This window comes from Rhinolophus sinicus, chromosome 1 (genome assembly GCF_057876585.1).
Source record: "Rhinolophus sinicus isolate RSI-liver-muscle chromosome 1, RSI-T2T, whole genome shotgun sequence".
NCBI classification, from domain to species: Eukaryota; Metazoa; Chordata; class Mammalia; order Chiroptera; family Rhinolophidae; genus Rhinolophus; species Rhinolophus sinicus.
This window is the reverse complement of record NC_142501.1, coordinates 115,538,373-115,566,175: the sequence shown is the minus strand read 5'-3', so window position 1 is coordinate 115,566,175 and position 27,803 is coordinate 115,538,373. Positions and strand designations below refer to the sequence as shown.

The following is a 27,803-nucleotide window of genomic DNA, read 5'->3' as shown; positions in this document are numbered from 1 at the left end:
CGATTATATATTTAGGGCTAATGAAGATATATTTTGATTCCTGTTTGATTCCCTGTTTGATTCCACGTGTGTGTGTGTGTATTAAATCAAGTTCATCTAGGAGAGATTCTTAGGACATAGCCAAATAGAAGAGATATTTTAATTTTCTCTTAAATGTTTTAGGATCTAGATGCATAAGGTCATTGTTTATTTTTATGGCTGACCCAGTATTAGCTACTCTCAGTGAACTATACATTTATAAAATATGGCATAGCCTATCTTTTCACCTCCTTGGCAAGAACAATTTCTAATTCAAACAGCATATATGGTTCTCTAGTAAAAGAATTTGCTCTTAGTCATAGAATTAACAAAACAGATCTATATTAAGTAATAAGCTTATATGAAGCGGAATCCAGAAAATACATTCTATGAAATTAGTCAGTCACATATGAACAGTATGAAAGATTCAAAAGCAAAATTTTATTTTGCAATAATTATTTTTGTGATTATGAATATATAGTCTGATTCAGGAAGAAAATGAATAAATAGCTGTACTTTTTAGAAATGAATAAACTCTCTATTGTACAAGCCCACATACCTACAGCACAATGAAAGAACAAAGATAACTTCTTTGTCCTCTGAATGGTTATGTCAAATCCAATGAACCTAATTTATCTACTTCATGTGTGCCAATATTTTATCCCTTTGTCCTGACAATCAAGTAAAAGCTCAGAGTGCTCACATGAAAAGAGCCACATCATTCCTAACTTTAGTACAATTACTGTGGCTGCAGTAAAACTACAACATACATATATGCACATAACCCCAAACAGATTTGTCTTAAATGAACGAAGAAAAATAACAATACAATTTATTTCAGAAATATTTTGAAGACATTTTTCTTTATGAAATCTGTGACCACTTCATTTTTTCCTGCCTCCTTAAAAGGTTCTTAAGGTTTATAAGTGAGGCATCTTCCATTTAATTACATTTACTCCGTCCCATGACGTCACACGCTAATTAACTACATGAACAGTCAGTGCTCACATAAACTGAACATTAAAAAAAAAAAAGACTCTATTATCAGGAAAGTGGTATGTTAAGGATTCTACTGTGCGACTTTATGGAAATACACAAAAAATGGCCTACGTGGAACATACCAATTTTCTATCTCCTAAAACAAACATAATGAGCAAAAATATGTAAGTGAAAACAAATAACACAAAAGTACAACTCTTGGAGGAAAAAAGTCTGACATTGACCAACAGTTTGGGGAGGTGAAGTGTCAGCACTTAAATGATACAGTCCATGACGTGAATCTGTAATGTATCTATGTCAGGCAGAAGTTCTCCACATTTGGGGCAAGAATGAATCGGCATATTCTGTTGTTGCTGTTGCCGCCAGTTCCTATCCTCAGCTCCTGGGAACAAGCATTAAATGAAATGTTACTCCATTCCTTCCATGTTGTAAACAGTTTTGTTTGATTAATTTGAATAACAGATGGTTAATTTTAACATCAGTTAAACTTTGTAATCAATGCCTACTGGGAAGTGAATCCAGGTTATTTCTGTCTTTAACTTTAACACACAGAGAGAGTATCTCCAAAAATAGTACCCACTTCCCTACTATTTTAGGATTTTGGCTCTCTTTTAGGTTCTAGGTATGTGAAAATATGTGGTTTCACTTCTAGATACAGGGCAAAACATGTTCTAGTAGAAACTAGAATATTTGAGAGAAGGTAAGAGGTAGATGAGGGTATAAGCTAAAGAGGAGGAGAGAATGTGGGAAACATCATGAGCAGAGGTAGCATGGAGAGGTGGGATCCTAGAACAGTATGTACCTGCTCAGACGCAGGGACAATTAAGTTTATTCACAGATAATTTTGAGCACCCTGTGAAATGGAAAAGAAGGATACAGACATGATGGGGTGTCAAATAAGAAAAGTGACAGCACAGTGCATGAGGGGAGTGCCTGGCTGTGTCATACACAAGGTGGTGGAGTGACAGGACAGAGAAAGGCACCTGGCTCAGATTGCTCTGTGCAGACAGCCCCCCTGGATGAGACCAATTCCACTTGAGAGGAGACTTAAGAATGTATAAGGGTTATCCAGCCAAAGTAAGTGAGGAAAAAGAATTGAAGAATGAATCCTGTCATTTCCCCCGATTTTGGAGTTGGACCAAGGTTCAAGTCTAAATCAAAGAATGCTCGAATTAAGCCTTGACTCTAGGTGGGTCTCACATGTGCAAATGGTGACGGATGCTGGAAATCACTTTGGACTCCTGGGGCAACTCCCTGATCTGACATGTCTGGATGGAAGCAAGCCACTGTGGTTTTTCAGAGTCTCCTCCCAGGTTTCCAGACTCTTTCAGCCCCCAAAATGCTTGTTTTTGGAGGATGACAGTAGAGGTAACCTTTAACATGGTTATTTGATTTTGAACATATTATATGAATTGAATAATATGTGAGACTATTACAGATAGTTTGTGTTCAGCAAATTTTAGAAGCATCCTTGAACAGAAAGACTGATCACAAGGCATGATTTCTGATTTAGGGAGCTGTCTAATGGTTTCGTTGTTCTAGATTAGGGGTCAATAAACTTTTTTTGTAAAGGACCAGAGAGTAAATATTTCAGTATTTGCAGGTCATATAATTTCTGTCACAACTACTCAACTCTGCCATTGTAGTATGAAAGAAGCCCTGTGACACTATGTTAACCAAAGGGCATAACTATGTTCCAATAAAACTTTATTTATAAAAACAGGTGACAAGCCAGATTTGGCCTGTGGGCTGCAATTTGCCAAACCCTTCTCTAGATGACAACCAGCAACCCACCAGGCACTGTTGACTCTTCATTTTAAACTCTATTGCATCCATTTGTACCTTTCTTTTTGCCCTGATCTAGGTTTCAAGACTCCGACTGGGGCTGTTGTATCAGTCAGCTACAGATTCCCTCTCCCCTTTTGGCTCTTCACTATAAAATAAGCTTAGTCAGTTTTCATTGTTAACACATCACACCCATTCCCGCCTTTGCTCTTTTATTCTCACACCATACTTGTCTAAATCCTAGCTTCAAAGCCCCCACAGATCTGACCATGCCTAACGCCCATTTGGTCCCCTATGCTGAGCCAAGTGTCTTAGACCAGGGTAGACTCTTAGATGGCTACTGATGACATCGATGATGAAATAAATCGAGATGGGCTCTGGCTTAAGGCAGCTTTGTTAGGAAACTAAAAGAAAAAAAATCTTAAAATAGTCTCTGAAATATTGTTTTTTATAAGACAAAAAAGCTTATTAGGATAATTATGAATAAATTTGCACTTGGTGATGATTTTTAGATTATAAATATAAGTCAAAGAGTCTTTGACCAGTCCTTTTTCCTTTTAATGTAAATAGGCATTTGCCTTATATAGTTACGATGAAGGAAAATCTTCCCCTAACAAATGCAGGTACAAGAGATTGCCCTTTTTGACCCAAGACAATTGTATAGATACTTCTAGATATGAGGTGTAGTGATCTTCCTAGGAAATTTAAAATCAGATTACAGAAAATGCATGGCAGTGCTCAAGTGGGTACATGCAGAGAAGAATGTAGCTTTACTGTTGATGCTAAAAAACACCTGAGGCTAACATTTATGTCAGTTCAAAGGCTGCTACCTCTGCGTATATCCCATGAATACTATGTTTACTTGTAGCCTGAATTACTATCTTTAATATTTACTTTAGCCTATTTTTTCCCTGTAGAAGAACTTTGGTGGGGGCTTCCGGGGAGATGGGAGGTAAAAGGGATACTTAGAGAAATTTCCCCAAGATTTAACAGTTAACTATACATATTATTTCCTTGCTGCTGATAACATTGTGATGTAGTTCCATTTCAATAGTCAGTTGGTATGTGGAAGGACTTAGACTGGTCCAGCATTGTAAAAAAATTAAAGATCCAGTTTTACGTGAAATTCAGGATGGCATCCTAAACCCAGAATTTTCTTTCTGGCATTGCTATTAACTTTTATTCTTGCTACATCAGTCTTTGATCTTTCGAGTTTTGTTTTTTATTTTCATATCTAGTATCAAGGATAACACTTCCCTTTCAGTACTATTAAGACAGTGATTTATTATAAATTACAGAACATTATTACTAGCATATTAAAACCATATAATAAACACAGCACAATACTTTTAAATAGTGTCATAATCAATTTCACTCTGGAAATTAAAATCTGGATGTAGTACATAATTAAGTGACAATCTATTCCATGAAATACTGTGTAGTACTGAAGGGTCAGATAGGCTTGGATTCCATGTCCAGTTCTGCCTGTAACTCGCTTTGTGGTCCTGAGTTATTTAACCTTGTCTTCTGGAAGATGGTGGTAACATAACATATACCTGATGGACTTTTGTGAGGATCACATGAAATAATGTGTATGAAGCGATCAGCGGCCACGCAGGCCACGCATAGTAAACTCTCAGTAAATGGTAGCATTATTATGTGCGTAACACCAGGTAGTCGGTGAAGATACAAGCTCTGAGGGAGCTTATTTAAAAGAGACTTAAATGCACATTTAGAATACGTAAGTAATTATAATATAAATAGCAGGTAGTACTAAAACAGGAATAAAGTGCTTTGGAAATTCAGGAGGGAGAGGTCACATTCTGTTGGATTCACAGATATGGTATTTGAAATGGGTTTCACAGATGGGTAAGAGTTCATTGGAAAGATTGGGGAAAACAAGGATGTGAGTGAGGGAAGGGCATCTAGGTCAGAGGCGAGTACATACAGGTATACAAGCATAAGGCAAGTGCCAGGAACAAGGAGTCATTCCGGTGACTAATTTCTGTGGGGAAATTGAGTGACAGAAGGCGTAAAAGTTTGGCTATGGCAGGCCTTAGTGCCAGTGTGAAGAGTCTGGTCTGGATTCTTTAGGTAATGTATGCAGATCAGTGTACTGTGGAAGTAAGACTGATGGGTGTTATATTTTTGGCAGCTTGATTTGGAATCCCTTATATAGGATGTAGTGGAATATTTTTTCAATCATCTACTTCGAAAACCTAGAATCACACATGACTCACCTCTTTGAACGAGGTAAGCCTGCTGGTCGGGGTCACTGGTTCTCGCCCCATGACGGCTCTGCATTTCCATCAAAGACTGCCTACTGGGATTAAAAGCAACACTCTGTGATAGTCTGAAACCCTGAAATATGACAACGTTAAGCAGACATTCAACAGAAGTATGAGGGAAAAAAAGAGCTGAACTATAAGGCCGAGGTGCACAGAAACCAGAACTTTAGATTAACTTGCGTTGTAAATATTATTGGCACTAGGACATGATATAGTAAAAGTAAATAACAATTAAGATCTAAAAAATCTGTTAGGAAACAACCAAATTGTCCATTGATAGGGGAATGGATTAGACAGAGCAATTAAACAGAATGAATTAAATCTGCATATGAGTATACATAACAGAATTCAAAATCACAATGTTATGTAAAGTGAGTTGCAAAACAATACTTACAGTGATCATTTTGTAACTTAAGTGCACAGAAATCAGTATGATCTTGATTTTACATAGATGTGTATATATGTAAAAGTATACAACAGATGGGGATGCCGCCCCACAAATTCCAGGCATTATGGGAAAGGGAAGAGAGGAATATTATGAGGGATGGGAAACAAAAAGACTTCAACTTCATCTATAACTCCTTTTTTAATAAAAAATATACTTTAAGTAAATAACTGTCAGTTCTGGATGGGATACATGTTGGTGTGTATTTTATTCTCTATATTTTTCTATTTCTATTTCAAATTTTTCTCAAAATGAAAATTTAAAAGACAGAAGTAATTTTAGAAGTATTTTCTTTTAAGACATATTGCAGAATTAAAGAGTTAGGACTATTTCATCCATGACAATGTCAAGATATGACTTCGAAATTCATAATGTCATGTTTTTATAGCTTATCTAAAAGCAAAGAACTTGATCATGTTCCCACAAGACACTGCCAGGCCTTATCAGTCAAACTAAACGTTAGGAACACAATCAAGTGAAGTAGATTCAGAGTGACTCTTATACGTGTAGCTCAGATTAGGAAACATCTCCTAGAGCCCACGCTGAAATGTGCTAAGTCTTCCCCTCACCTTACCTGTCTCCATCTTCGAAAGCATTATTGTCTTTCAGCAAAATTGCCAACTGCAATGCCAGTTGCTCCTTTTCTTCATGAATCTTCTCTCTTGCTGCTCTTTCAGCATGAAAGTCCGAACAGTAAACCTCCATCTGTTTGAAGAAGACACAGAAGTTACTGTCTACGCGATGTGGATTCTCTACAGCTCACCTGTCGATGAGGTGAAGAGGCAGGGCTGCAGCCTGAGATACACCTTGTAAATGACGGGTGCAGGTTCCAGCTAGAAACCAGTGTAGTGACCATAACTTTCCAACTATCTTCAAGTAGAAGACACAAGTTGTGTATGTGTGTGTGTGTGCTTTAAACGGTTAGAACCTGGCAATTACCCTGACATAGGTGGTTTAAGTACTGTATGTTCTATCAATTCAGTAAAATTCTCTGGTCTCTTTTTAAAAAGTAATATTCTGGATTAACTTAAGATAGTAAATGGTTTATTTTTTCTGTCAGGTATATTTATAAAGGCTGGCCTTTAGCTAAATTTAAAACAGTAATAATAATAAGTAGATGCTTTTTATTGAATTCTGTGCGAGGTTCTATGTTGACTATCTTATTTCACTTTATCAAAAATCCTGGAATGTAGAATTGCTATGTTCATTTCACATTTATAAGTTTAATAGCACTTAATCTTGGGGAAATTAGTTAAATGGTCAAATAGGCATTTGAACTCATTTGAAGCCCACATACCTCGGACTCTTCCATATACCATGTCTCTTCCCACAGTGGCTGCCAGCCTCCAAGATGGCTCCAGTGATTCTCACCTCTTGGTATTCTTAACCTCTGTGGTCCCCTCCCACAATGAATAGGGCCAACCTGTGCAACTACTAGGTGTGTGGCTGCTGAGAATAGGTCATAAAAGATGCTCTGGCTTCTGCCTTGTTCTCTCCTGGACCACTTGCTCTTGGGCAAGTTAGTGGCTGTCGTCATATCATGACAGTGCTGAAGCAGCCATGTGGAGAGACTCATATGTGGGCCTCCCACCTACAGCCATGTGAACCATCTTGGAAATGGATCTTCTAGTCTTGAATGCAGCCTCAATTCTCTATTAAGAGAATTGAGAGACCATGAGCCAGAATCACCCTGCTAAGCTGCTCTTAGACTCCTGACCCATAGAATGTGAGATAACAGATCTGTGTGAGATAACAGATGCTTATTGTTTTGGCTGCTAAGTTTGGAGCATAATTTGTTACCTAGAAATTGATAAATATTATGCCATGAGAGCAATTTCTTCAGTTACAAAATTGTAAAAATGAACTACTTAATAGAGAATTGAGCATTATTCCAATCCCAGTTTTTAATTTTCTATATTTAAAATTAGGTTTTTCTTTTCAAATGTAGTGGTTCTTGGATAACAATTTTAATCCATTACTTCTTTAAATAAAATTGATAAAATTTTAAATATTCACAATTGTAGTTACAAAGATTTATGTAATAAAGAAATTGTTTTAAGGGACTTTCTGCCATTTGCAAGTAATCCAATATTTTATGGTTTCATTGATGGATCATGGGTTTTTTTGAGTCAGACCCAACTTCAAGTCAGAGTCTCACTTCTATCCCTTATTAGCTTTGAACTGGGTCTTTGTTTTGCCCATTCCTATATCCCCAGCAGTGAGAACACTGTCTGACATACTACAGATGCAGAATGTGGCAGAAGTACACAACTATGGCATCATGAGGTACCCAAACAAAAGAAATGCTATAAAAGAGTGCAGGTTGAGATTCTATTCCTGTAGCAATAAAATTAAAGCCCTAAGTCCAATCAACCACCTCCATATTTCCCTGGGTTGGCTGCTCTGAGCAGCTAGAAATGAGTTATGAATGTAGGGAATAATAAACTATTGACATTGTTAAAAATAATCTGTTTATCAGATTAGGAAACATTTTGAAAAATGATGCAAAGATGTGGGGAAATAGGAGCACTCATCTACTTTTGGTAAGAGAATAATTTTGGTTGTGCATTTTTGGAAGGTAGCTTAGTAATAATACTTATTTGACTTGAAAACAGGCGTACCCAATGACCCAACCATTCTACTTTTATGTCTTACTACAGGGTCCACAAGTGTACAAAGACATGTTCAGTTCAGCATTGTTGATGATAACAAAAATATTGGTATAACCTAGATGTCTATCAGTAGAAGGCTGGTAAATCATGGTAATGCACACTTTAGAACACTGTGTAACCATTAACAAAACAACACATGGCTGTGAGTAATAACAAGGAGATATGTCCAAGACATATCATGAGTAAAAATGTTGTAGTATAAAAGGTATAGTGTGATCCCATTTTTAATTAAGCAAACAAACAAAATAAAAACAGAATAGGCTTAACTATACACTTACTAATATGAAATTTGGGGGAGTTAGAGTTCCACTTCCTACTTTCTACATTTATGTGTAGTCTAAAAATGTTATAGTATAATGAATAGTAGTATTTATATAATTCAGAAATAAAAACATTTTAGTACCTAAAACTACTTCTGAGATCTCTAGTTATTTAATAAGAAAAAGGTTTCCCTCCCCTTTTTTGTGATCTTATATCTCAAGCAGGATGTATTGTCACTCATAAACTCTCCGTGAAGTGCTCCACTGATCAGTAATCAGAATGAGCTAAAACAGTCACAATAAGGCAACTGTATACAATTCTCCCACAGAACAATAAATGAAGAAATGTACCTTAACTTGTTTTTATGAGGCCAGCTTAACCCTGATATCAAATCGTGACAAGGATATTAACAAAAGGAAAATTCTAGGCCAGTCTTAAGAATATAGAAACAAAAATGCGAAGCAAAATATGAGCAAACCAAATTTGGCAATATATACAGAGGACAAGTCAAGTAATGCAAAGTTTAATATTTTAAAAATGAATGAGATTTACATTAGTAAATTAAAGGAAAAAAGCATATAATGATCTAATTATATCATTATATGAAGCAAAAACATTTCCTAAACAAAATTCAACATCCACTCAAAATAAAAACTTTTAGCAAACGAGGATAGAAGGAACTTTCATAAATCTGATAAGTGATGTTTACAAAAAGCCTATAGCAAACATCACACACTTAATAGTGAAATGTTGAAAGCATAGCCTCTGAGACTGGGAGAGGCAAGACTGCCTGGCATCTCCATAGTTATGTTAATAATATGGGACTGGGGTCCCAGCCAGTGCAATAAGGCAAGAAAAAGAAATAAAATGTAGAACTGGAAAGAAAAAAAACACACACACAAAAAAACCCTGTCATTATTCAAATTATATAATTAATGTACAAAGTTAAAAAAAATTAAATATTATTAGAATTAAAATGTGAATTGAGAACGTTTATTGCATACAAAGTATTTCTATTTAACAACAACTCTTAGAAAATGAAGTTTTAAAATAATGCTATTTATAATAGTATCATCAAAATATAAACTATCTCGGAATAATCTTAGTAAAAGAACAAAATCTCTACTAAGATTAAAAATATCACTGAGTAGAATTAAAGAAGATATGCCATACTCATGGATTGAAAGAACCAGTGTTGTAAAGATATCAATTATCTCCAAATTCATTTACATATATTTAATATATTTCTAATCGAAACTCCAGTAGGTTTTTCTGTGTTATGGAAAATACCAAGTGGATTATAAAATTTATATGAAAAAGGGAAGGAAGACCTAAAGTCCTGTTGAAGAATGTCAGTGAGGTAGGAAGGCTTATTCTACCAAAATTCAAAACTTTCGATGCTTTATAATGAATCAAGACAGTATGGTACCAGAGCAAGGATATATAGAAGGCCCAATGGACAGTATAGAGTCCAGAAATAGACCCATGGGTACATGGACACAATATATGACAAAGAAGGCAGCAGAGTACTTAAGAAAAGATGCCCTTTTAAATAAATGGTGCCAAGTCAACAGGATAGTCATAAAGGAAAAAAATATAAATCTTTACCCTTACTTCACGCCATATAGAAAAGCTAATTCCAGGTGGCTTCTAGATCTTAATGTAAAAGGCAAAACAATAAAATTTTCAGAAGACAATATAGGGGAATATTTTCATGGCCTCGAGGTAGTGAAAGTTTTTTTAAACAGGATACAAAAGTACTAATCATAAATGATAATAAGATAAATTGGACTACAATAACATTAAGAACTTTCATTCATCAAAAGACACCTTTATGAGTGAAAAGGGAAATCACAGGGTGAAGAAGTGTGCAATGAATATAAAGAACTCCTATAAAATCAAGAGAAAAGCCAGCAAACGAGAAGAAAAATGGGCAAAGACCTGATTGGGCACTTCACAAAAAGGGATACCTAAAAGGCCAGTAAACATTTGAAAAAGTACTCAATCTCATTAGCCACTAGGGAAGTGCAAATTAAATGAGACACCATTATATACCCACCAGAATTTTAAAAAATAAAAGTATTGATAATACAAGTGTGGATACAGATGTAGAGCAGTGGGAACTCTGTTGATGGCAGTGAAAACTGGTACAACCACTGTGGAAAACTGACGTTATCTGTTAACATCGGTTCATGCATACTCTATGAACCCGCAATTCCACTCTTAGGTATGTACCCAACAGAAATGAAAGGACAGGTGAACAAAGAGACATGCAGAAGAATGCCAGAGCAACATTAATCATAATGCCCCAAACTGGAAATAACTACCTATCAACTGTAGAATGGATAACTTCATTGAGCTACACACTTAAAAGTATGGTGCACTCTCCACATGTACATGATATGCTTCAATAAAAAAGTTTTAAAAATCATACTGGTAGAAATAATGTAAAATCAAAAACCTTATTTTAAACACCATCACTTTCCCATTTGAGATTGTAAGCAGGGTTGGCCTCACTGAGCTCATGTTTCAGAATGTAACTTACCTGCGCCCTAAGAACTGTCATGGTTTCCAGGTCTTCCTCCTGCATGGCAATAGTCTGCTTCATCTCATCCATTTGAAGCTGCTTGGAAGCCAGGGCCTTCTCTGCCAGTTCCAGTTTTTCTTTTAGTTCCTGCAGCACCACCTTATCCACTTTTTCTGACTAAAAGAGAAGTTTATTCCAGAAATGGTTTTGAAATAATTCAACCTATTTTAGTAAGATACTAGATGGTTTATTTTTTTTAATGATTGGCTCTAAATTTTCTGTTAACTAGTAATGATAACTTTGATAACTTACTCAAAAAGTTGTATTCATGTAACTTAATGGCTTGCAAATAATAATTTCCTAATTTAAGACAATATTAAAAACAGAAAATACTAACAAAGGAAATAATAACAAACTCTGATCTCTGAGGTTATAACTTGCTAAGGTTACTATTTTCCCACTCACATTACTCTTACTTTGTGAAGTCAGTGGAAAAGAAGAAACATGTTTTAAATTAAAAATGCACTAGGTCCTAAAGAGGAACAATAGTCTATTAAAGGATAAATGAAAAAAAAAAGTATTTTTATAAGGATATAATTCAAAGCTTCCACTGTCTTTATTTATTGCAGCTTTATTGAAGTAAAACTGACAATAAAATTTGTAATAAATAAAAAGGTATTAAAGTGTCCAAATGTGATGATTTGATATACATATACATTGTGAAAGGATTCATCCCATTGGGTTAATTAATACATCTGTCACCTCCCATGTTTACCCATGGTGTTAAAATTATCACACCATGCTGGGCATATTACTAACTTAAGTTGTAGCCTAAGTCCAGGGTCTCAAGTTTACTGACAGCAGGCAAGCTAGCCTTGGAACCGTTCCATGCAGCAGACAGCCCTTCTCAGCCCCAGCCAGCAGTCTCACTATGCACTACTCACAGTAAAGTCCATGCTGTCAGCTCTCCTATAAACCCACCCACCGTGAGAAATGCTAAATAAAAGTTAACGCCCTGAGATTAGCACCACCTTTGTACACAAAGCACATTATACAGGCATACCTTGTTTTATTGCACTCGCTTTATTATGCTTTGCAGACACTGTGTTTTTTACAAATTGAAGGCAACCCTCCACCAGCAAAAAGATTACAACTCGCTGAAGGTTCAGATGATAGCATTTTTTCACAATCAGGTATTTTTTATAGCTCGATGAATTTTTATGTATGTTAAAGTATTTTTTAATTAAGGTATGTACATTTTTTTTAGACATAATGCTACTGCACACTTAATAGATCACAGTATAGTGTGAACGTAACTTTTATGTGCACTGGGAAACCAAAAAATTCACGTGACTCGCTTTATTGCGGTGGTCGGGAACTGAACCCTGAGTGTCTCCAAGGTAGGCCTGTACATACGTAGAACATCAGAAGTTATAAGCACTTAGACACAAGAAATCAATTATAAATTGAAAAACAATTTTGAAACCAGATTAGTTTAAGATTAATGCAACTACTTTACATATAAAATGTTCAATAGTTTCTGTTCCTTACTAGCTTATGAAAGTAATTTTTTTCTATGAGTACCTCTTTCCTTTTTAGTTCTTCAACTATTTTCAATGCATTATTATATTCTTGAAGAAGCTTGTTGTGTGTCAACTGTAGAGTGGCTAATTTGGACCTATTTAAAAAGAAATTGAAAAATGGAATCTTGGGAACATAACAGAAACTTAAAGCCTTGCCTCCCAACCTTCTTCTGAACACTCAAGTAGCAAAATCTTCTCTTTCACCTTTCCCATGCCACCACCTACAAGCATTTTCTTACTCTCAAAGAAAATACTTTTTTCCAAAAAAAAAAAGTCAAGATACGATTACAAATCATTTTCATAATTTTGTTATCATAAAACTTAAATTTTATCTCCTCAGAAAAGTCTCCTAGTACTCCTTCAAATAAATAAAAGGGAAACTTTTTAAATTTATTCTCAAATCCAAATTCCAATTCTGTATAAAAGAGCTATTCTATCTTTTAGCAAGCAGTCATTCAATCACGGCATACTTACTTTTCATCTTCTGTTTTTGCTTGCTCCATTTTGATTTCTGATCGCAGGCTTTCCACCTGCAGCTCTAACTTTTTGTTATTATAAACAAGCTCTTGCTTTTCATTCTGCTCTGATGGTGTTGCAGAATTTTTCCTTTCAAGAGCTTGACATCTAAGAAAGACCAAATTTTCATGAGGATAAACAACACTCCTTTATTTCTCAGTGGCGTTTAAACAAATCCCAAGATTATGTAGCAAATACAAAAGGTTTTAGGATTGCATTTTTCAAGGATTTAACAGTACACAATAAAATATTTTATCCTCCTTGCTTCTTTACTAGAAGCAAGTAGTATTTCCAAACCCTTCGTCTAACATAAAAAAGCACAGATCTAAGACCACACAAGCTACCGCACACTTGGAGTAATTGTGTTAAGTAGTCATGCAAATGTATTTTTGTTATTCAGACACAAACCAAAGTAGTAATTGGCTAAAGGTGCCTCTCATATAGTGATCCATGGATATCTTTTATATTTTTAAAAGGGTTCTGTTAAGCACAAAAAAATGACTTCTGACAAAGATTCAATGGGGGGAAAGGAAGCGCCCTAAGTCCTTGTAAAGATCAGAAAAAGAATTTCCATATATTAATAGCAGATATGAACCAATAGTAATCATGGGCAAGGGAGTAGTGCCAAGCACGTGAAACATTGTCTCACTTAATACATTATGACGTGGAATTATGACATACATTTTACAAATGATAAAACTGAGGCTCAGAGAGGTTAAATAAATAACTTGCCCAAGGTAATATCACAATTAAGTTGTAGATTCATATTTCAACCTAGGTCTGTCTGTCCAAAATACTTAGCGTTAGCTGCCATGCTGTACCAGATCACCATAATACCCTGGGAAGTGAAACTCCAAGGAAACATACGCGTGCACCGTTGTGCTGCAAATATGATATGTTTGCCAACTAATCCAAAAGAACAACGTCAACTTAGCTTTCCTCAATTTTGGGCACCTTCTTACATCAAGAGAAACCAGCAAATGCAAAATTCTCAACTTATATATTGGCATTTATAATTGACGGAAAATGAATTTTTTTTCTAGATAAATCTCACTCAAGTTCTTCTTGCTCTTTGCAGGTTTATGTTTGTTCACATTAATGTTGTCAGTTCATGTAAGTTGCAGGAAATCTGGCTCACTGCTTTTTATAAGTCCTCATATAGGCTAATATGCTTAACAAATGTCCCTAAACAGTAGAACCAAGAGTCCCTTGGGCTCCATTACCCCACATTACTACAAGTATTTCATGTTTATATATTAACTTGTTCATTAACCTGACCATTAGTGTTTGCGGAATTTGTACTTTAATTAGGTCTCTACTTTTAGTCCGTAACACAGTAACAAAAGTATGTTTTTATGTAATAATAGATTTTGTAAAAATATACATTTTTTGAAGGAAGATAAAATTTATCTCTTATTCTTACTTTTCTTGAAGTCTCTTCTTCATTAGCTCAGCTTCACTGAGTTTCATATGAGCCTCTTGAAGCTCCTTCAACAGGGTTGTCACCTGCAGTTTCAAGGCTTCCACTTCACTTCCAACCTGTCATAAAGGAAATCCCAAACACGCATATGTGATTCACATCATAGATTAAATGAACCTCTTTTTGAGGAAACAGTGTTACCATTAGTTAAGACTGACTGGTGAATTGATTAAACTTTTGACAATGAATGCCCTAACATCTTGTATGAAAAGAAATGTTGTGGACACACTCTGTTTCCTCTTAGAGCATTAACTGATCAATTTGGATGCACTTGTGATGATGATTTGAATCATAATCAAAATTAATCCTGATCGTGATTCAGGGGATCACAGACCACAGCGGTGTCCAAGCACGATCTAACTTACCCAGTTAGCAACTCAGACCCATATTCCTGGCTGACTCACGTTTCTAGTTTACTCAACTGTTTTCATCATACTGCCTTTTTCCTGGCAGCTCTAGAATTTTTGTCAAGGAGTTTTATGGTGCCTTGCAAGTTTCAGTACTTTTCTATTATTGGTTATCGAATTAAGTTTTAGTCAACTGGGTACTATTATTCACAGGTTGTTTCTTCATCTCAGTTTTCTAAATGTTCTCCATTCTCTAGAAAGTAGGGGTCTTAGCCCACAGCATGGCATACAGTAGGCATTCAATATGTATTTGTTGAATAAATGAATTAGCTAAAGTGCGTATTTTATGTAAATGCTTTCCACGTGGGCTACCTGTGGCTCTTACAACTCCCTAGCTTCATCGACTTTCCCTAGGTTTAAGACTGTGTTTGCAGACTCCAAGACAGTCAGTGAATTGCCATGGAACACTGACTATGTAAAATGAACCTTTCTCATTCAAACTCTCTTATTCAAACCAGCAGTGGGATAGAACTCAGATCTTTCATGTCTACCTCAGTTTCTGAGCCATATCCACAAATGGTCTCATTAGAAAGTGGACAACATTCCTTTGTCATTTAGGGGGCCTGTTCACTTAGGAATTTAGGAGAGGAAATCAATCCAGAAGAGACAGAGGAGTGATTTCCTAGAATCACTATGGCCAGAACACATCTCACTACAATTTACAATAAGTGAAATTCAAATCAGGACAAGGAAATAGCGAAATAGAAAATATTCAATGTTAAAATTATTTCTATATTTCTAAAGCCAACAACACATCACAAAACAACTCTAGCTTCTACACTACTCTTATGTCCATCAGGGCGGTGGAGGGGGGGGAAGGGCAATCTGGCAGAAGGTGAGAGTAGTCTTAGAATCTCAGTACCCACAGTTTCTGTGCCTTTTTCCTCTTCTTTCTCTTTTTCTGTGCTCTCCTCTGTCTGGGTCCCAATCTCGGAACAATCATTGGCTTTCTTTTCAAATTCTGAAACTCTAAAAAATTAGAGAATAAAGAAAAGTTACTTTCTCTTTGGTTCAAGAGGAATAACAATTGCAGAAGCACTAAAAAGAACATTGTTCAAAATCTGGATAAAGGACCAGTGGTTTTCCAAATCTCTCTGCATTCACTATATTAGCTTCGGTTTAGCTTGCATCCTAAAATTGGCTAAAACTGATTTAAGAGATGAATGCATAGGCATAACTCATCTTGAACACTGGAAAACACTGCCTCTTTTCATGTAAGTATAATACTCAGAAATATTTTTAAATTTTGTGTTTTTTTGTGTGCACACATGTGCATGCATATGTATTACATGAGTGTGTGTCCTTTACAAGGATTCAGCAGAGAAGAAAAGACTTTTCCTTTTTGGACCCATCTGAACTTACAAGTCCCTAAAAACAAACAAATGTAGCAACATCCTTCCACTGAATCATAATCACAGGAAAGCCATCTCAATACAAATGAAACAGAGACTTGTGGTTAAAGATGGTAGACTGATTATATGCCTGAAATTTTTCTCCTATCCTGAACCCCACTAAAATGACTTTTAAAAAGCCAAACACCTACAAGAACAAAGAGAAAGGGAGAGGGAATCAGAGCCAGAAGATCTGAGAAGCATATTATGAATGGGAACTGACTTGGCAGCCTAAGAAGGCTCAATCTGAAGCCAACCGTAGGGAGAGCCGAGATGTAACACGATTCACACTATGGGACCCAAAAGGCTCAGGAGTCAGTGACAACAGGTACCTCTGGACTTGGGGATAATGGCGGAGCACATTTAGGAAGAACTAGAAAATTGTGAAATAAAAGGTCTTTGGACTCAGAGACATAAATCAGAGTTGAGGGCTTGGGTTCCCTACGGAAAACACGGGAGCTTACACACAGAATCCCGAGACCCTCAGTCTTCTCTTACTCATCTCAAGAACCCTGACATCTAGGAAAGTTCCCTCCAGACAGGAAACTAAGTTTCCTCTGGAGTATGTGACTAGGAGGAGGCAAAAAGATTTAAAGTTCCTGACCTGGGGCTCACCAAGGAAACCTCCCAGCCAGATCTCCCTACACACGCACACAGTGCTTCAATCAGCTTCCAATGCCCCCTGTTAAATCTGATCAGACAGCCACGATTACCAGACCTTTGAGGAACACCTTAAAATGAAACAGAAAAAAGTAAACCAAAAGGAAAAAACAATTTACTGAAATTAGAATATGCCAGGGGAGTGGGGTAGCCAGGAGGAACTTCCAAGGAACTATCATTAATATCCTTAGAGACACAGGAAACACTATAACCATAAAAAAAAGTAACGCTATAAAAAAGGAACATTCAAAGGACACCTCCCCCAAAAAAGGAAGATGAAAGTTGATCAAATGTATCAGAAAGGAGGGGAGAGAGAGAGAGTGAGAGAGGGAGAGTGAGAGAGAGGCGGAACAAAAAGTTAAGAAAATTAGAGGATTGGTCCAGGAGGTCCAATTCAAAATAAGAGTAGTGCTAGAAAGAGAGAACAGAGAAAACTGAGGGTAAGAGATTATCCTTAAATTAATTCAAGATCATTTCTCAAGAACTGAGGGATACGAGTTTGAAGGGTGAAAGAGAGTCCAAGAGTGTCCAGAACAAATAGATGAAAAACAGGCTCACAGCGATGTACACGGGAAGTTCCATCCCAGAAGATTAGGAACATGACTGTAACAGATTTCTCAGCAGTAACATCAGGAGCTACAATAAAATGAAGTAATGTGTTCAAAATTCAGAGGGAAAATTATATCTAGTATACAATTTTATATTGAGCCAAACTATCCATAAAGTATGAAATGGAAAGAGAGATTTGCAGATCTGCAGATTTCAAGAAATAGACTCCTCACATATTTTTTCTTAGTAAATTAGTGGAGATGTGGTGAGCTATATTTGAAAAAAAAAAAAGTTTTTTAAGAGTAAGAAAGGCACTGGATTAAGGGAACAAGTGATCCAGCACAGGAGAGATGAAGGAATTCCACAGGACGATGGCAAAAGGAGATTACAAGATGACTGCAATACAGCAGGATCTACAAAGCAGCCAGGCAAGACTCCAGCAGAAAAGTCTTCAAGAAGAGAATACTACTAGACAGTACTAACATGTTCATTGGGGAAGAGAATGGGGAAATTAAGCAAATTTAAAACAGGTAATTATGCATAGAGGTAAAAAAAAGTATAAAAAAGGAAAAGTGGTCAAAGCACAGAGCACAGATTAACTGAGAAGTGTGCGTTTGTGTGTATGTGTATGTGTGCATGCACAATAATGTAAACACTGGTTAGTGATCTGACTAAATTCCAATGTACTGTAATCAATTTCAGAGTTGGGCAAGGAGAGGAAGAAGGGTCCAGAAGCATGTGTGTGTGATGACGATGATGGGGATGAAAGACAGTTAAATATTCATCCTTCATAGTGGGAGATCAATAAACTATGTTGAAAACAGGGGGGATATTTTAAGTGGCAATTTAAGCCTGATATGTGGAGGTAAATATGGAAAGAACCAGCTAAATTTGTTGAAAGTAGTTATCTGGGGAAGCAGGAAAAGCAGGTGGGGCGTGGCCCAGGAGCTGCAGTTTTTCTATACAGAGTTGTGGAACAACCGATTCTTAAACTGTGTGACAGCAAAACTGGTTTTTAAAAAAGAACTTAGTGGTGATAAAAAGTAAAACAAACAATATTGGTATCTTGCAAATTGCCAAACCTAACTGGGGCACAGGCTCAGTTCCTGGCTCAGCAAGTAAGTGGGTTAGGAGCCATTTGGTGCAGGGTTGAAGGAGAGCCTTTGTCATACCACTCACACATCCACAGTGTTTTGACCTACATTTGAACTACAGCTTATTTTCATTTTCTAGGGCGAATTTTCCAATCCGGGTTGAATTTCCTTGCTGCTTCTCAATTCTCCTGGGTCACACTTCTTACACACTTCCCCTCTCCTTACTGGCTGTCAGTTTAAGTTTGTTTAGAAAACACAAATTACGTGACATATTAAACTTGACAAACAATGAAAGGAAGACAAATCTACTGTTCCCTCTCCCCACAAATCACCTAAAATTTTTCAGAATAAATTTCATACTGTCTAAATCCCTATTTCTTCTGATTAATGAAAATGAAGATTAACTTTATTTGAGAAAAACACATGCTGAGTCTTGGGATGTGCTTTCATCGTATCTTACATAGTATGTAAATCAAGCCAGGATGTTCAGGTATCAGGGATTTTAGTTCTAGGTTTCAGCCCTACCTTAGTTAGGAGGAACTCGTCAACCTGATACCCACGTAGAAAACATTAGTCTTGGCAACTACTCACTGACTTACCGGTTGTTAAATACTGAGAAGGCTGGCTCCCAAAGCTGAATTTTAATGCAACTGAGAAAGGGACCCTTGACAGGGTACTCAAGGTGAGAGAGTGAAACACCCATCTCAAAGCAGGCCTGACTTCCTAGCTGCCATCTGAAGAGCTTCGCCTCTTAGCTACCAGACAGAAAGCTTTCCTTATTCTGAAAGCAGGAATTATATATATTATATAAAAGATCAGGGTGTATGATTAGCAAGTTCTTAAGTTTATACTTCTATTATCATTATTATTATTTTAAACAGGGACACTTTTTTTCTTTTTTCTTTTAATGTGTTTTTCTTTTTCTTTTTTTCTTTTTTTTTGTTGTTGTTTTTTAATTGGGGAACAGTGTGTTTCTCCAGGGCCCATCGGCTCCAAGTTGTCCTTCAATTTTGTTGTGGAGGGCACAGCTCAGCTCCAAGTCCAGTCGCCCTTTTCAATCTTAGTTGCAGAGGGCGCCACCCACCATCCCATGCAGGAATTGAACCGACAACCTTGTTGAGAGCTTGCGCTCTAACCAACTGAGCCATCCGGCTGCCCCTCCACCAGCTCAGTGGCAGCTTATTGTCTTCAATCTAGTTGTGGAGGACGCAGCTCACTGGCCCATGTGGGAATCAAACTGGCAACCTTGTTGTTCAGAGCTCACACTCTAACCAACTGAGCCATTCGGCCTCCCCCTACACTTTAATTATTAAAGCTAATCATGTTGTCTAAGTAAGGATGAATTACTGGCTGACCTTGACACTTAGAATGGTGTACAGAACTCAGGAAAGGAAACGTGCCTACGAAATAGAAACACCAATTACTCATGACTATTAAAAGTCTCCTTCAAAGCATACCATCTTCTTTTTAAAAGTCAGCCGTAATAAGGTGTAAAAAGAATGCTTTTGTTTATGTATTTGTGCATTATTATTATGTTTTGGGATTTGTCAAAAAAGCAGGACAAATATTGTACTCCATTAGAATACATAGTACTAGTCTTCTAGACGTCCACTTCCAAACTTTTCTAAGCAGTAGGACATGGGAAAAAACACACCTAGGATTTATAGCAACCATGACTTTTTCACCTTTGAAAAGAGCTGACAACCAAATAAGTCATTGGACAAGAGCCAATGTGTCTTCCAGGTTAACCTCATTCTGAATAAATAACTTGTTTCCTATTTTAAGAACAGATTTTCCTATAGTTAAAAATTTTAACTGCTTCAGATAGAAAGTGTTTTTTATAATGCTATAATTTTAAGATTAATGACCCATGTATAATGTCTGAGAGAATTAACTATATCATAGTATATTTATGATTAAATGTCACATTACTGGAACCCTAAAACTATTTTTTTTTAAATTAAAGTTCATTGGCGTGACAATTGTTAGTAAAGTTACACAGGTTTCAAATGTACAATTCTGTAATACATCATCTATGCATCATGTTGTGTGTTCACCACCCAAAGTCAGTTCTCCTTCCATCACCATATATTTAATCCCCTTTATCCTCATCTACCAGCCCCTTCCCCACTTACCCTCTCGTAAGCACTAAACTATTATCTGTGTCTATGAGTTTTTTGTTTCTTATTTTGTTTGTCTTGTGGAACCCTAAAACTATTGCATAACCTTCCCCATGTCTTATGTGGTCTAGCACTTTGCATTTCTAAAAAGTGAATTCCTATAGGAATCCATTGGCTTCCCAACTTTATAAGATACATTTTACCCCAAAGTGTGTGTGTGCAGGCGTGTGCACATGTGTGTATACCACAGTCTATGAAGCCAGTATTTCCCTTATATTAAATCCAGACAAAGACACCACAAGAATAGAAAACTACAGACCAATATTGCTTATGAATATAGAGGCAAAAATCCTTAACAAAATACTAGCAATCCAAATCAGCAACATGAAAAAAAAATTATAAACCATAATCAAGTGGGATTTATCCAGGAATCAAAGGTTTGTTTAACATCTGAAAATCAATGCAATACATCATATTAATGAAGGTTTAAAAAATCCCATACAATCATCTCCACAGAAACTAAAAAACATTTAACAAAGTCACAAACCCTTTCATGATAAAAACTGCAACAAACCAGAAATAGAAGCAAGTTTCCAAACCTGATAAAAGCCATCTATGAAAAACTGACCGCTAACAGTTACCACATTTGATGGTGAAAGAATAAAAGTTACCTCCCTAAGATTAGGAACAAGACGAGGATGTCAGCTTTCTCCACTTTTATTTAACATTGTGTTGGAAATTCTAGCCAGCGCAATCAGTCAAGAAAAAGAAATATCGTGGTTGGTAAGGAAGAAGCAAAATTATCTCTATTTGTAAATGACATGATCTTATATATAGAAAACACTAAAGGAATCCACTAAAAAAATTATTAATGCTAATGAATGAGTTCAGCAAGGTTGTAGGCTATATGATCAATATACAAAAATCAGTTGTATTTCTTCTACACACTAGCAATGAATAATCCAAAAATGAAATTAACAATTTCATGTATAATAGCACCAAAAAGACTAGAACATACAGGAATAAATTTTGAAAAAGAAGTACAAGACCTGTATGCTGAAAACTATAAAACATCACTGAAAGAAATTAAAGATGACCTAAATAAATGGAAAGACACCCCATGTTCATGAATCAGAGGACTTAATATTGTCAAGATGGCAATGCTCCCCCAAAACTTGGTTTTCTAACAAAATCCCAGCTGGCTTTTTTATTTTTCCTAGAAATTAACAAACTTACCCTAAGTTTATGTAGAAATACAAGGGACCCAGGAGAGCCAAAACTATCTTTTAAAAGAAGAAAAATGTGGATGACTCACATTTCCCAATTTCAAAATTTACTACAAAACTATTATAATCAGGACAGTGCAGCACTGGCATAAGAATAGACATTTGGATCAATAGAATAAAACTGAAGGTTTAGAAATTAACTTTACCTTTATGGTTAACTGATTTACAACAAGGGTACCAAGACAATTCAGTAAGGGAAAGAATAATCTTTTCAACAAATGGTGTTAGGACAAGTGGATATCCACACACAAAAGAATGAAGTTGACCCCTAAATCACACCATAAAAAATGAACTCAAAACTGGATCATAGACTTAAATATAAGTGTTAAAAATATAAAACTCTTAGGAGAAAACATAGGAGTGAATCTTTGTGACCTTGAGTTAGTCAATGGTTTCTTGGATACAAAACCAAAAGCACAAGAGACAAAAGAAAAAATAGATAAGTTGGACTATGTAAAAAAAAAAAAATTGTGGTACAAATGATACCATCAAGTAAGTGAAAAGGTAGTCCACAGAATGGGAGAAAATATTTGCAAATCAAAAATCTCATAAAGGACTTGCATCCAGAATATATAATGAACTCTTATAATAAAAAGACAATACAATTTTTTTAAATAGGCTTTGGATTTGAATAGATATTTCTTCAAAGATATACAGATGGCCAACATGAAAAGATACTCAATACTATTAGTTATCTGGGAAATAAAATTAAAATCACAATGAGATACCATTTCACATTCATGAGGATGGCTATAATAAAAAAGACAGTAAGTAACAAGTGTTGGTGAGGATGTGGAGAAAGGGGAACTCTCATACATTGTGGGAATGTACAATGGTGCAGCCACTATGGAAAAGTTTGGTAGTCCTCAAAATATTAAACACAGAGTTACCATATGACCCAGCAATTCTACTCCTAGTGATACAACCAAGAGAATTAAAAAAAAAATGTTCACACAAAAAACTGTATGAATGTTCAAAGCAAACATTATTCATAATAGGCAAAAAGTGGGAATAACCCAAACGTTCACCAACCGATGAATAAAGAAAATGTTGTCGTCATACAATGGAATATTATCTGGCAACTAAAAGGAACGAAGAACTGGTATGTGCTATAGCTTGGATGAACTTTGAAAATATTATGCTAAATAACATAATATTTAAGCCAGTCACAAAAGACCACATATTACATGATTCCATTTATATGAAATGTCCATAACAGATAAATCTATAGAGACAGAAAGTGGATTACTGAGAGGAATGGGGAATGACTGCTAATGGGTACTGGGTTTCTTATTTGGGAGAAGACATTAAATGTATACTTTAAATGGATGAATTGAATGGTATCTTAATTATATCTCAGTAAAGCTGTTAAAAAAGCAATGTATGCATGTTTTAAGTTACCTATTTCATACCTTTCTTTGGCTTGCTTAAGTGCTTTCTCAAGTCTCTCGACCTTCTGGTTTCCTTCCCTTAGACAAAGCAGGAGCTGGCTCACAGTTAATTCTTCAGATTCCAAGTAATCCCTGGCACTTTGTGCAGATCTGCTCCTATATCAAGACGGTATAAAGGTTTTCATCAGAAAACAAAAATGTTCAACTCTAAGAGTGTAACTGGAACCACCTTAAAGGAACGGCTTTCCAGTACACTCTCCAGTTAATACTCATTTACTGAGCAAGCACAGCTGGCCCTACGACCCCCAGTGACCCAGGCCTCCAGGCCTCCGTGCTTTCCAGGGAAGGGGTGGGGACTGATGGGTAGCCTCGCCTTACATTGCACCTGCTCAGCTTCTCCAAATGTCACTGTGCCTACCACACCACACAACAGGACACACAGAAACAGCAGAGCAGAGGTAGTCCTGGTTTCTGATGCCCAGCTCTCCTAGAGAACTAATCTCAAAGAGGACACAAAGCACACAAGCACACGTGCTGCCTGTGGTGACACGCACATCACTGGCCTTTCTCCAACGTGACAGAAGCCATCACATTCTCAAGTCAGGAGAAGAAAATCAAATAATTAGAGCAGAGAAACGTGGGTATCGTTGGCATATCAAATATTTTTCTCGATTTCAAAATCTGATTAAATCAAGAGGCAGTTCATGACAAACCCCCACCACAACTAAACACCCCATGACTATATTGTTGCTAATGGCAGCTGTTCTTTCAGTAATCTACTCAAGTTCACACGTCTAATAAACAGCCAGGATAAAATCTCGGTTCCCGACTCCAAAGGTCAAACTCCAAACCTAGAAATCAATCTCTGTCTCCTTTAATACACTTTCAAACAGGGTAAAGATGCCGCAACAAAATAATAATAATAATAAAACACAGCTGCGTGTCTTGAAAGAGGAAGTGGTCTGTGCATGTGGATATAAATGAGGAGGAAGTGGCTTGGAAATTTCAAACAAGGCTTTCTTCCTTCCTACCACTTCCAAGAAAGTCTTTTGCTAATAAAAGTGCAATATGGGGGAAAGCTGAGGAATTTCTAACGAAAAAGGGAATTAACTTTCATTTATGCCAATTGCCCTGCTTGATGAAAGAATACTATCTAATGCTTATTTTCTCACTTATACAAAGGCTTGGGAGCATAACGGAAAAACACACACACCCACTTGCATGTTTTACAAATACATTCATCAAGTTATAGAAAAATATTAAAAGTCTATGAAGGAGGAGATCCTTAGAGAAACTGTCAGATAACTGTGTCTTTTAACAGGTCTAATACATTAGTAACCCATTTACAGAGGATGAGCGCACAGCCCATTCTGGGGGAGTACTACCTGCAAGAGTCTCAGGGGCCCAGTTCCTCAAAGTCCCCCCACCATTTAAGAGGTCTGCTTCCTAATATCTTTTTTTTTAAAAATATTATTATTATTTTTTTATTTCAAGTGTGTTTTTTCCAGGACCCATCAGCTCCAAGTCAAGTAGTTGTTTCTATCTAGTTGTGGAGGGCGCAGCTCACAGTGACCCATGTGGGGATCGAACCAGCAACCTTGTTGTTATGAGCCCTGCGCTCTAACCAACTGAGCTAACCGGGTGCCCCCCCTAATATCTTCTTGGGACAAGTCAACTTGAGACTCCAGAGATAAGATATCTGGGCACTTCCAACCAACACCCAGTGACTCAGAGCAGTGGCCACCATTGTTAGAGAAGATTACCCAGTAGGATTAGTCACCTTGGGTCATCTTGGTGTGTGCTCAGGAATGAACACGGCAGAGAATCTGGAAACATCCCACTTATCAAGCTGGGCAGCCTGCACTGGTCAAAGTGCACTGGTGTGCAAATAAGGAAACATGGGTATTTTGATGGAGAACAAGTTTGTTTTCTCTTCTGATCTGATGGGAGATGGAACACTTTGAGTGGTGAGCGTTGCCCTAAAAAGGCACCAAACATGGCTTTTATTCTCTGCCAGTTTTGACTGCAACATCAAACAGCATCCAAACCGAACACCATTGCAAGGCCCTGGTATCACGCAGTAAGAAGTGACTTTCCAGCCCATCATGTGTGACCTCGCAGTGGGGAGCTGGAAGTGACATGCCTGCCCAGTCTGCCTGCCCAACAGCCCTAGTCTTTCTTCACATACGTGTCAATGAAATCAGTTCTTGCGGGCCCAGAACTTGTCTTCATTTCTTTCACTGCCACATGTGCTTCTCCTTCCTGTACAAGCAGAAATGAAAGGGATTTAACACATGTCTGCAAGACAAAGTATCAAACAGCAAAGGCAAAAGATCAAGAATTTTGGTGACACGCAAGCCAAGGATCCTACGAAACATTTAGATGTGAGACGCTTAAATTTGGTCAAGTGGAATGGAAATGTACCCTTCCCTCACCCCACGTGCCCTATCAGGATAATAAATACCTCGTCGAAGGCTGGGCTCCTGACCCTATAACATGAAAGCTTATCTCCTCTCTCTCCTTGGCAGTTCCCTTCTTTCCTAGATTAAGGTCACACAGAGTTAGTTACAACTCCACATACCATCCCAGTACAGTCCTTTAAAATGCAAAATGCTAGAACTTGCTGAAGCAAAGTTGAAAAAGAGGCAGTTTTCTGTGAGCAAGGTTCACAAAACACAAAGTCGGCTCCCATTAGAAATCCTGTGTATCTTGGGCCATTTAGGAAAAAAGAACATCAGGACCACTTAAATGATTGGAAAGATATTTCTATTCTAATGACCTAGTGGGAAAATCTTCCAAAAATGAAGACAGATTGTTCTGAGTAATTTTGATTGGGACACTCTTCCTAAATCTTGGGCAATGTGTTCCAGTTCACAGAAGCAAGGCAAGAAAAACAGGTTTATACTAAAAATAACTGTCACTCATCAGTGAGGGAACATATTATTCTAACCGTGCACTCTGAAGGAAGATGGCTCATTTGGAAACTTCTGATATGCTCTTTGGGCTTCCTGAATTTTATCAGTTACTTGTAGAAGGTTAACACTCTGATCAACCTTGTGCTTTATAATCTTCAGTCATTTGCAGAAAGGGTATTCTGGCAAAGGATGCTTTTCAAATGGTATTTTAATTCTCTTAATTTTGACTACTATTAAGGCACCTAAAATTTATTAGGGGGCATGGATAGCAAGGTTACTAAGAGCCATTTTCCAACTCTATTAATCTTCAGTGCAGCAAATGAATCAGATTTCAGATACACCAAATAATTCAGCTTTTTGTAAGTTGCTCCCCACCCCCCCTTATGTACTAAGTGTACTTTTCTTTCAGAGACATGTACTTTGACAAAGCGAAAATGACAGTGTGCATAACAGGATTTCACCCTCATGTGTTTTTCTCCCTCACGTTTCAATCTTTTTTAGTAGCAACAAAAAAGAGGCCCCTCTGTGGTTTATCCGGCTCTATAGTAGAACACTCAGACACAGCTGTGACGGACGCCTCATATGTGCTTAGAAATGGGGTGGGACCTGCCATCTGGCTCAGCTCACTTCAATATGGGTGGCACATGAATGCGAGTTTCATAGCACTGGCTTCAAACTCTGTTCTCAGAGGTCCCAGAGCAGCTGCTGTTAGAGAAAGTTCCTCCACCTGCAACCAGAGCAGCTCTGTTCCTTCTTTTCTCCACTTCTGATTTTTAATAAACCAGGGTACTAATTTATAAGATTGAGTTTGAAAGCATGGTTCTATTATTAAAAAGTTTTTTAAAATTTCTTTTGTTGGGGAATATTGGGGAACAGTGTGTTTCTCCAGGGCCCATCAGCTCCAAGTCATTGTCCTTCAATCTAGTTGTGGAGGACACGACACACTGGCTCATGTGGAACTCGAACCGCCAACCCTGTTGTTCAGAGCTTGTGCTCTTAACCAACTGAGCCATTCCGCCGCCCCTGAAAAGTGTTTAAAAGGTCTTAATTTACTGCATCCGGCCACCCCTGAAAAGTGTTTAAAAGCTCTTAATTTACTGCATCTGATCATGATTCTGCTCACCTAAGTGAAATGCTGAACACAGCTTTGAAACCTGGTCTGAAAAAGTTTATGTTTTTATTTTTAGGTCAGTGACATAAAGGTCTGATTTGTCAGGACACACTGGAAAAAAGAAGGATGGTCTCTTTTGTCATAAAAGGTAGTCGATATTTTTCCATTTCAGCAATGATCACCCTTACAAGCATTATGTGATACTTAAGAAATAAGAGCCAATTTATCTTTGCTACACGGAAATTTTCCCACTACTTGGCTCCTCTGTGTTGAAAAGAAATGGTGGTATTTGTATCAACTGTCCA

At 36.9% G+C, this 27,803-nt stretch overlaps 1 protein-coding gene across 2 annotated transcripts in view; it reads right to left on the bottom strand.

Annotated features, from left to right (window-relative positions):
* Window positions 1–439: 439 nt before the first annotated feature.
* Window positions 440–27,803, bottom strand: part of OPTN (optineurin) — a 38,916-nt gene continuing 11,552 nt past the window's right edge. The window contains exons 5-14 of one of the 2 annotated variants that reach the window (XM_088788936.1): window positions 25,661–25,734; window positions 23,494–23,628; window positions 15,848–15,950; window positions 14,518–14,633; window positions 13,053–13,202; window positions 12,580–12,673; window positions 11,014–11,172; window positions 6,110–6,240; window positions 5,043–5,125; window positions 440–1,399 (exon numbers count right to left, since the gene is read on the bottom strand). In XM_088788936.1, coding sequence (XP_088645062.1) covers window positions 1,272–1,399; window positions 5,043–5,125; window positions 6,110–6,240; window positions 11,014–11,172; window positions 12,580–12,673; window positions 13,053–13,202; window positions 14,518–14,633; window positions 15,848–15,950; window positions 23,494–23,628; window positions 25,661–25,734 — 1,173 coding nt within the window. In that variant the 3' untranslated portion in view covers window positions 440–1,271. The remainder of the gene's footprint in view (window positions 1,400–5,042; window positions 5,126–6,109; window positions 6,241–11,013; window positions 11,173–12,579; window positions 12,674–13,052; window positions 13,203–14,517; window positions 14,634–15,847; window positions 15,951–23,493; window positions 23,629–25,660; window positions 25,735–27,803) is intronic. The other variant, XM_088788940.1, reaches the window with a different exon arrangement.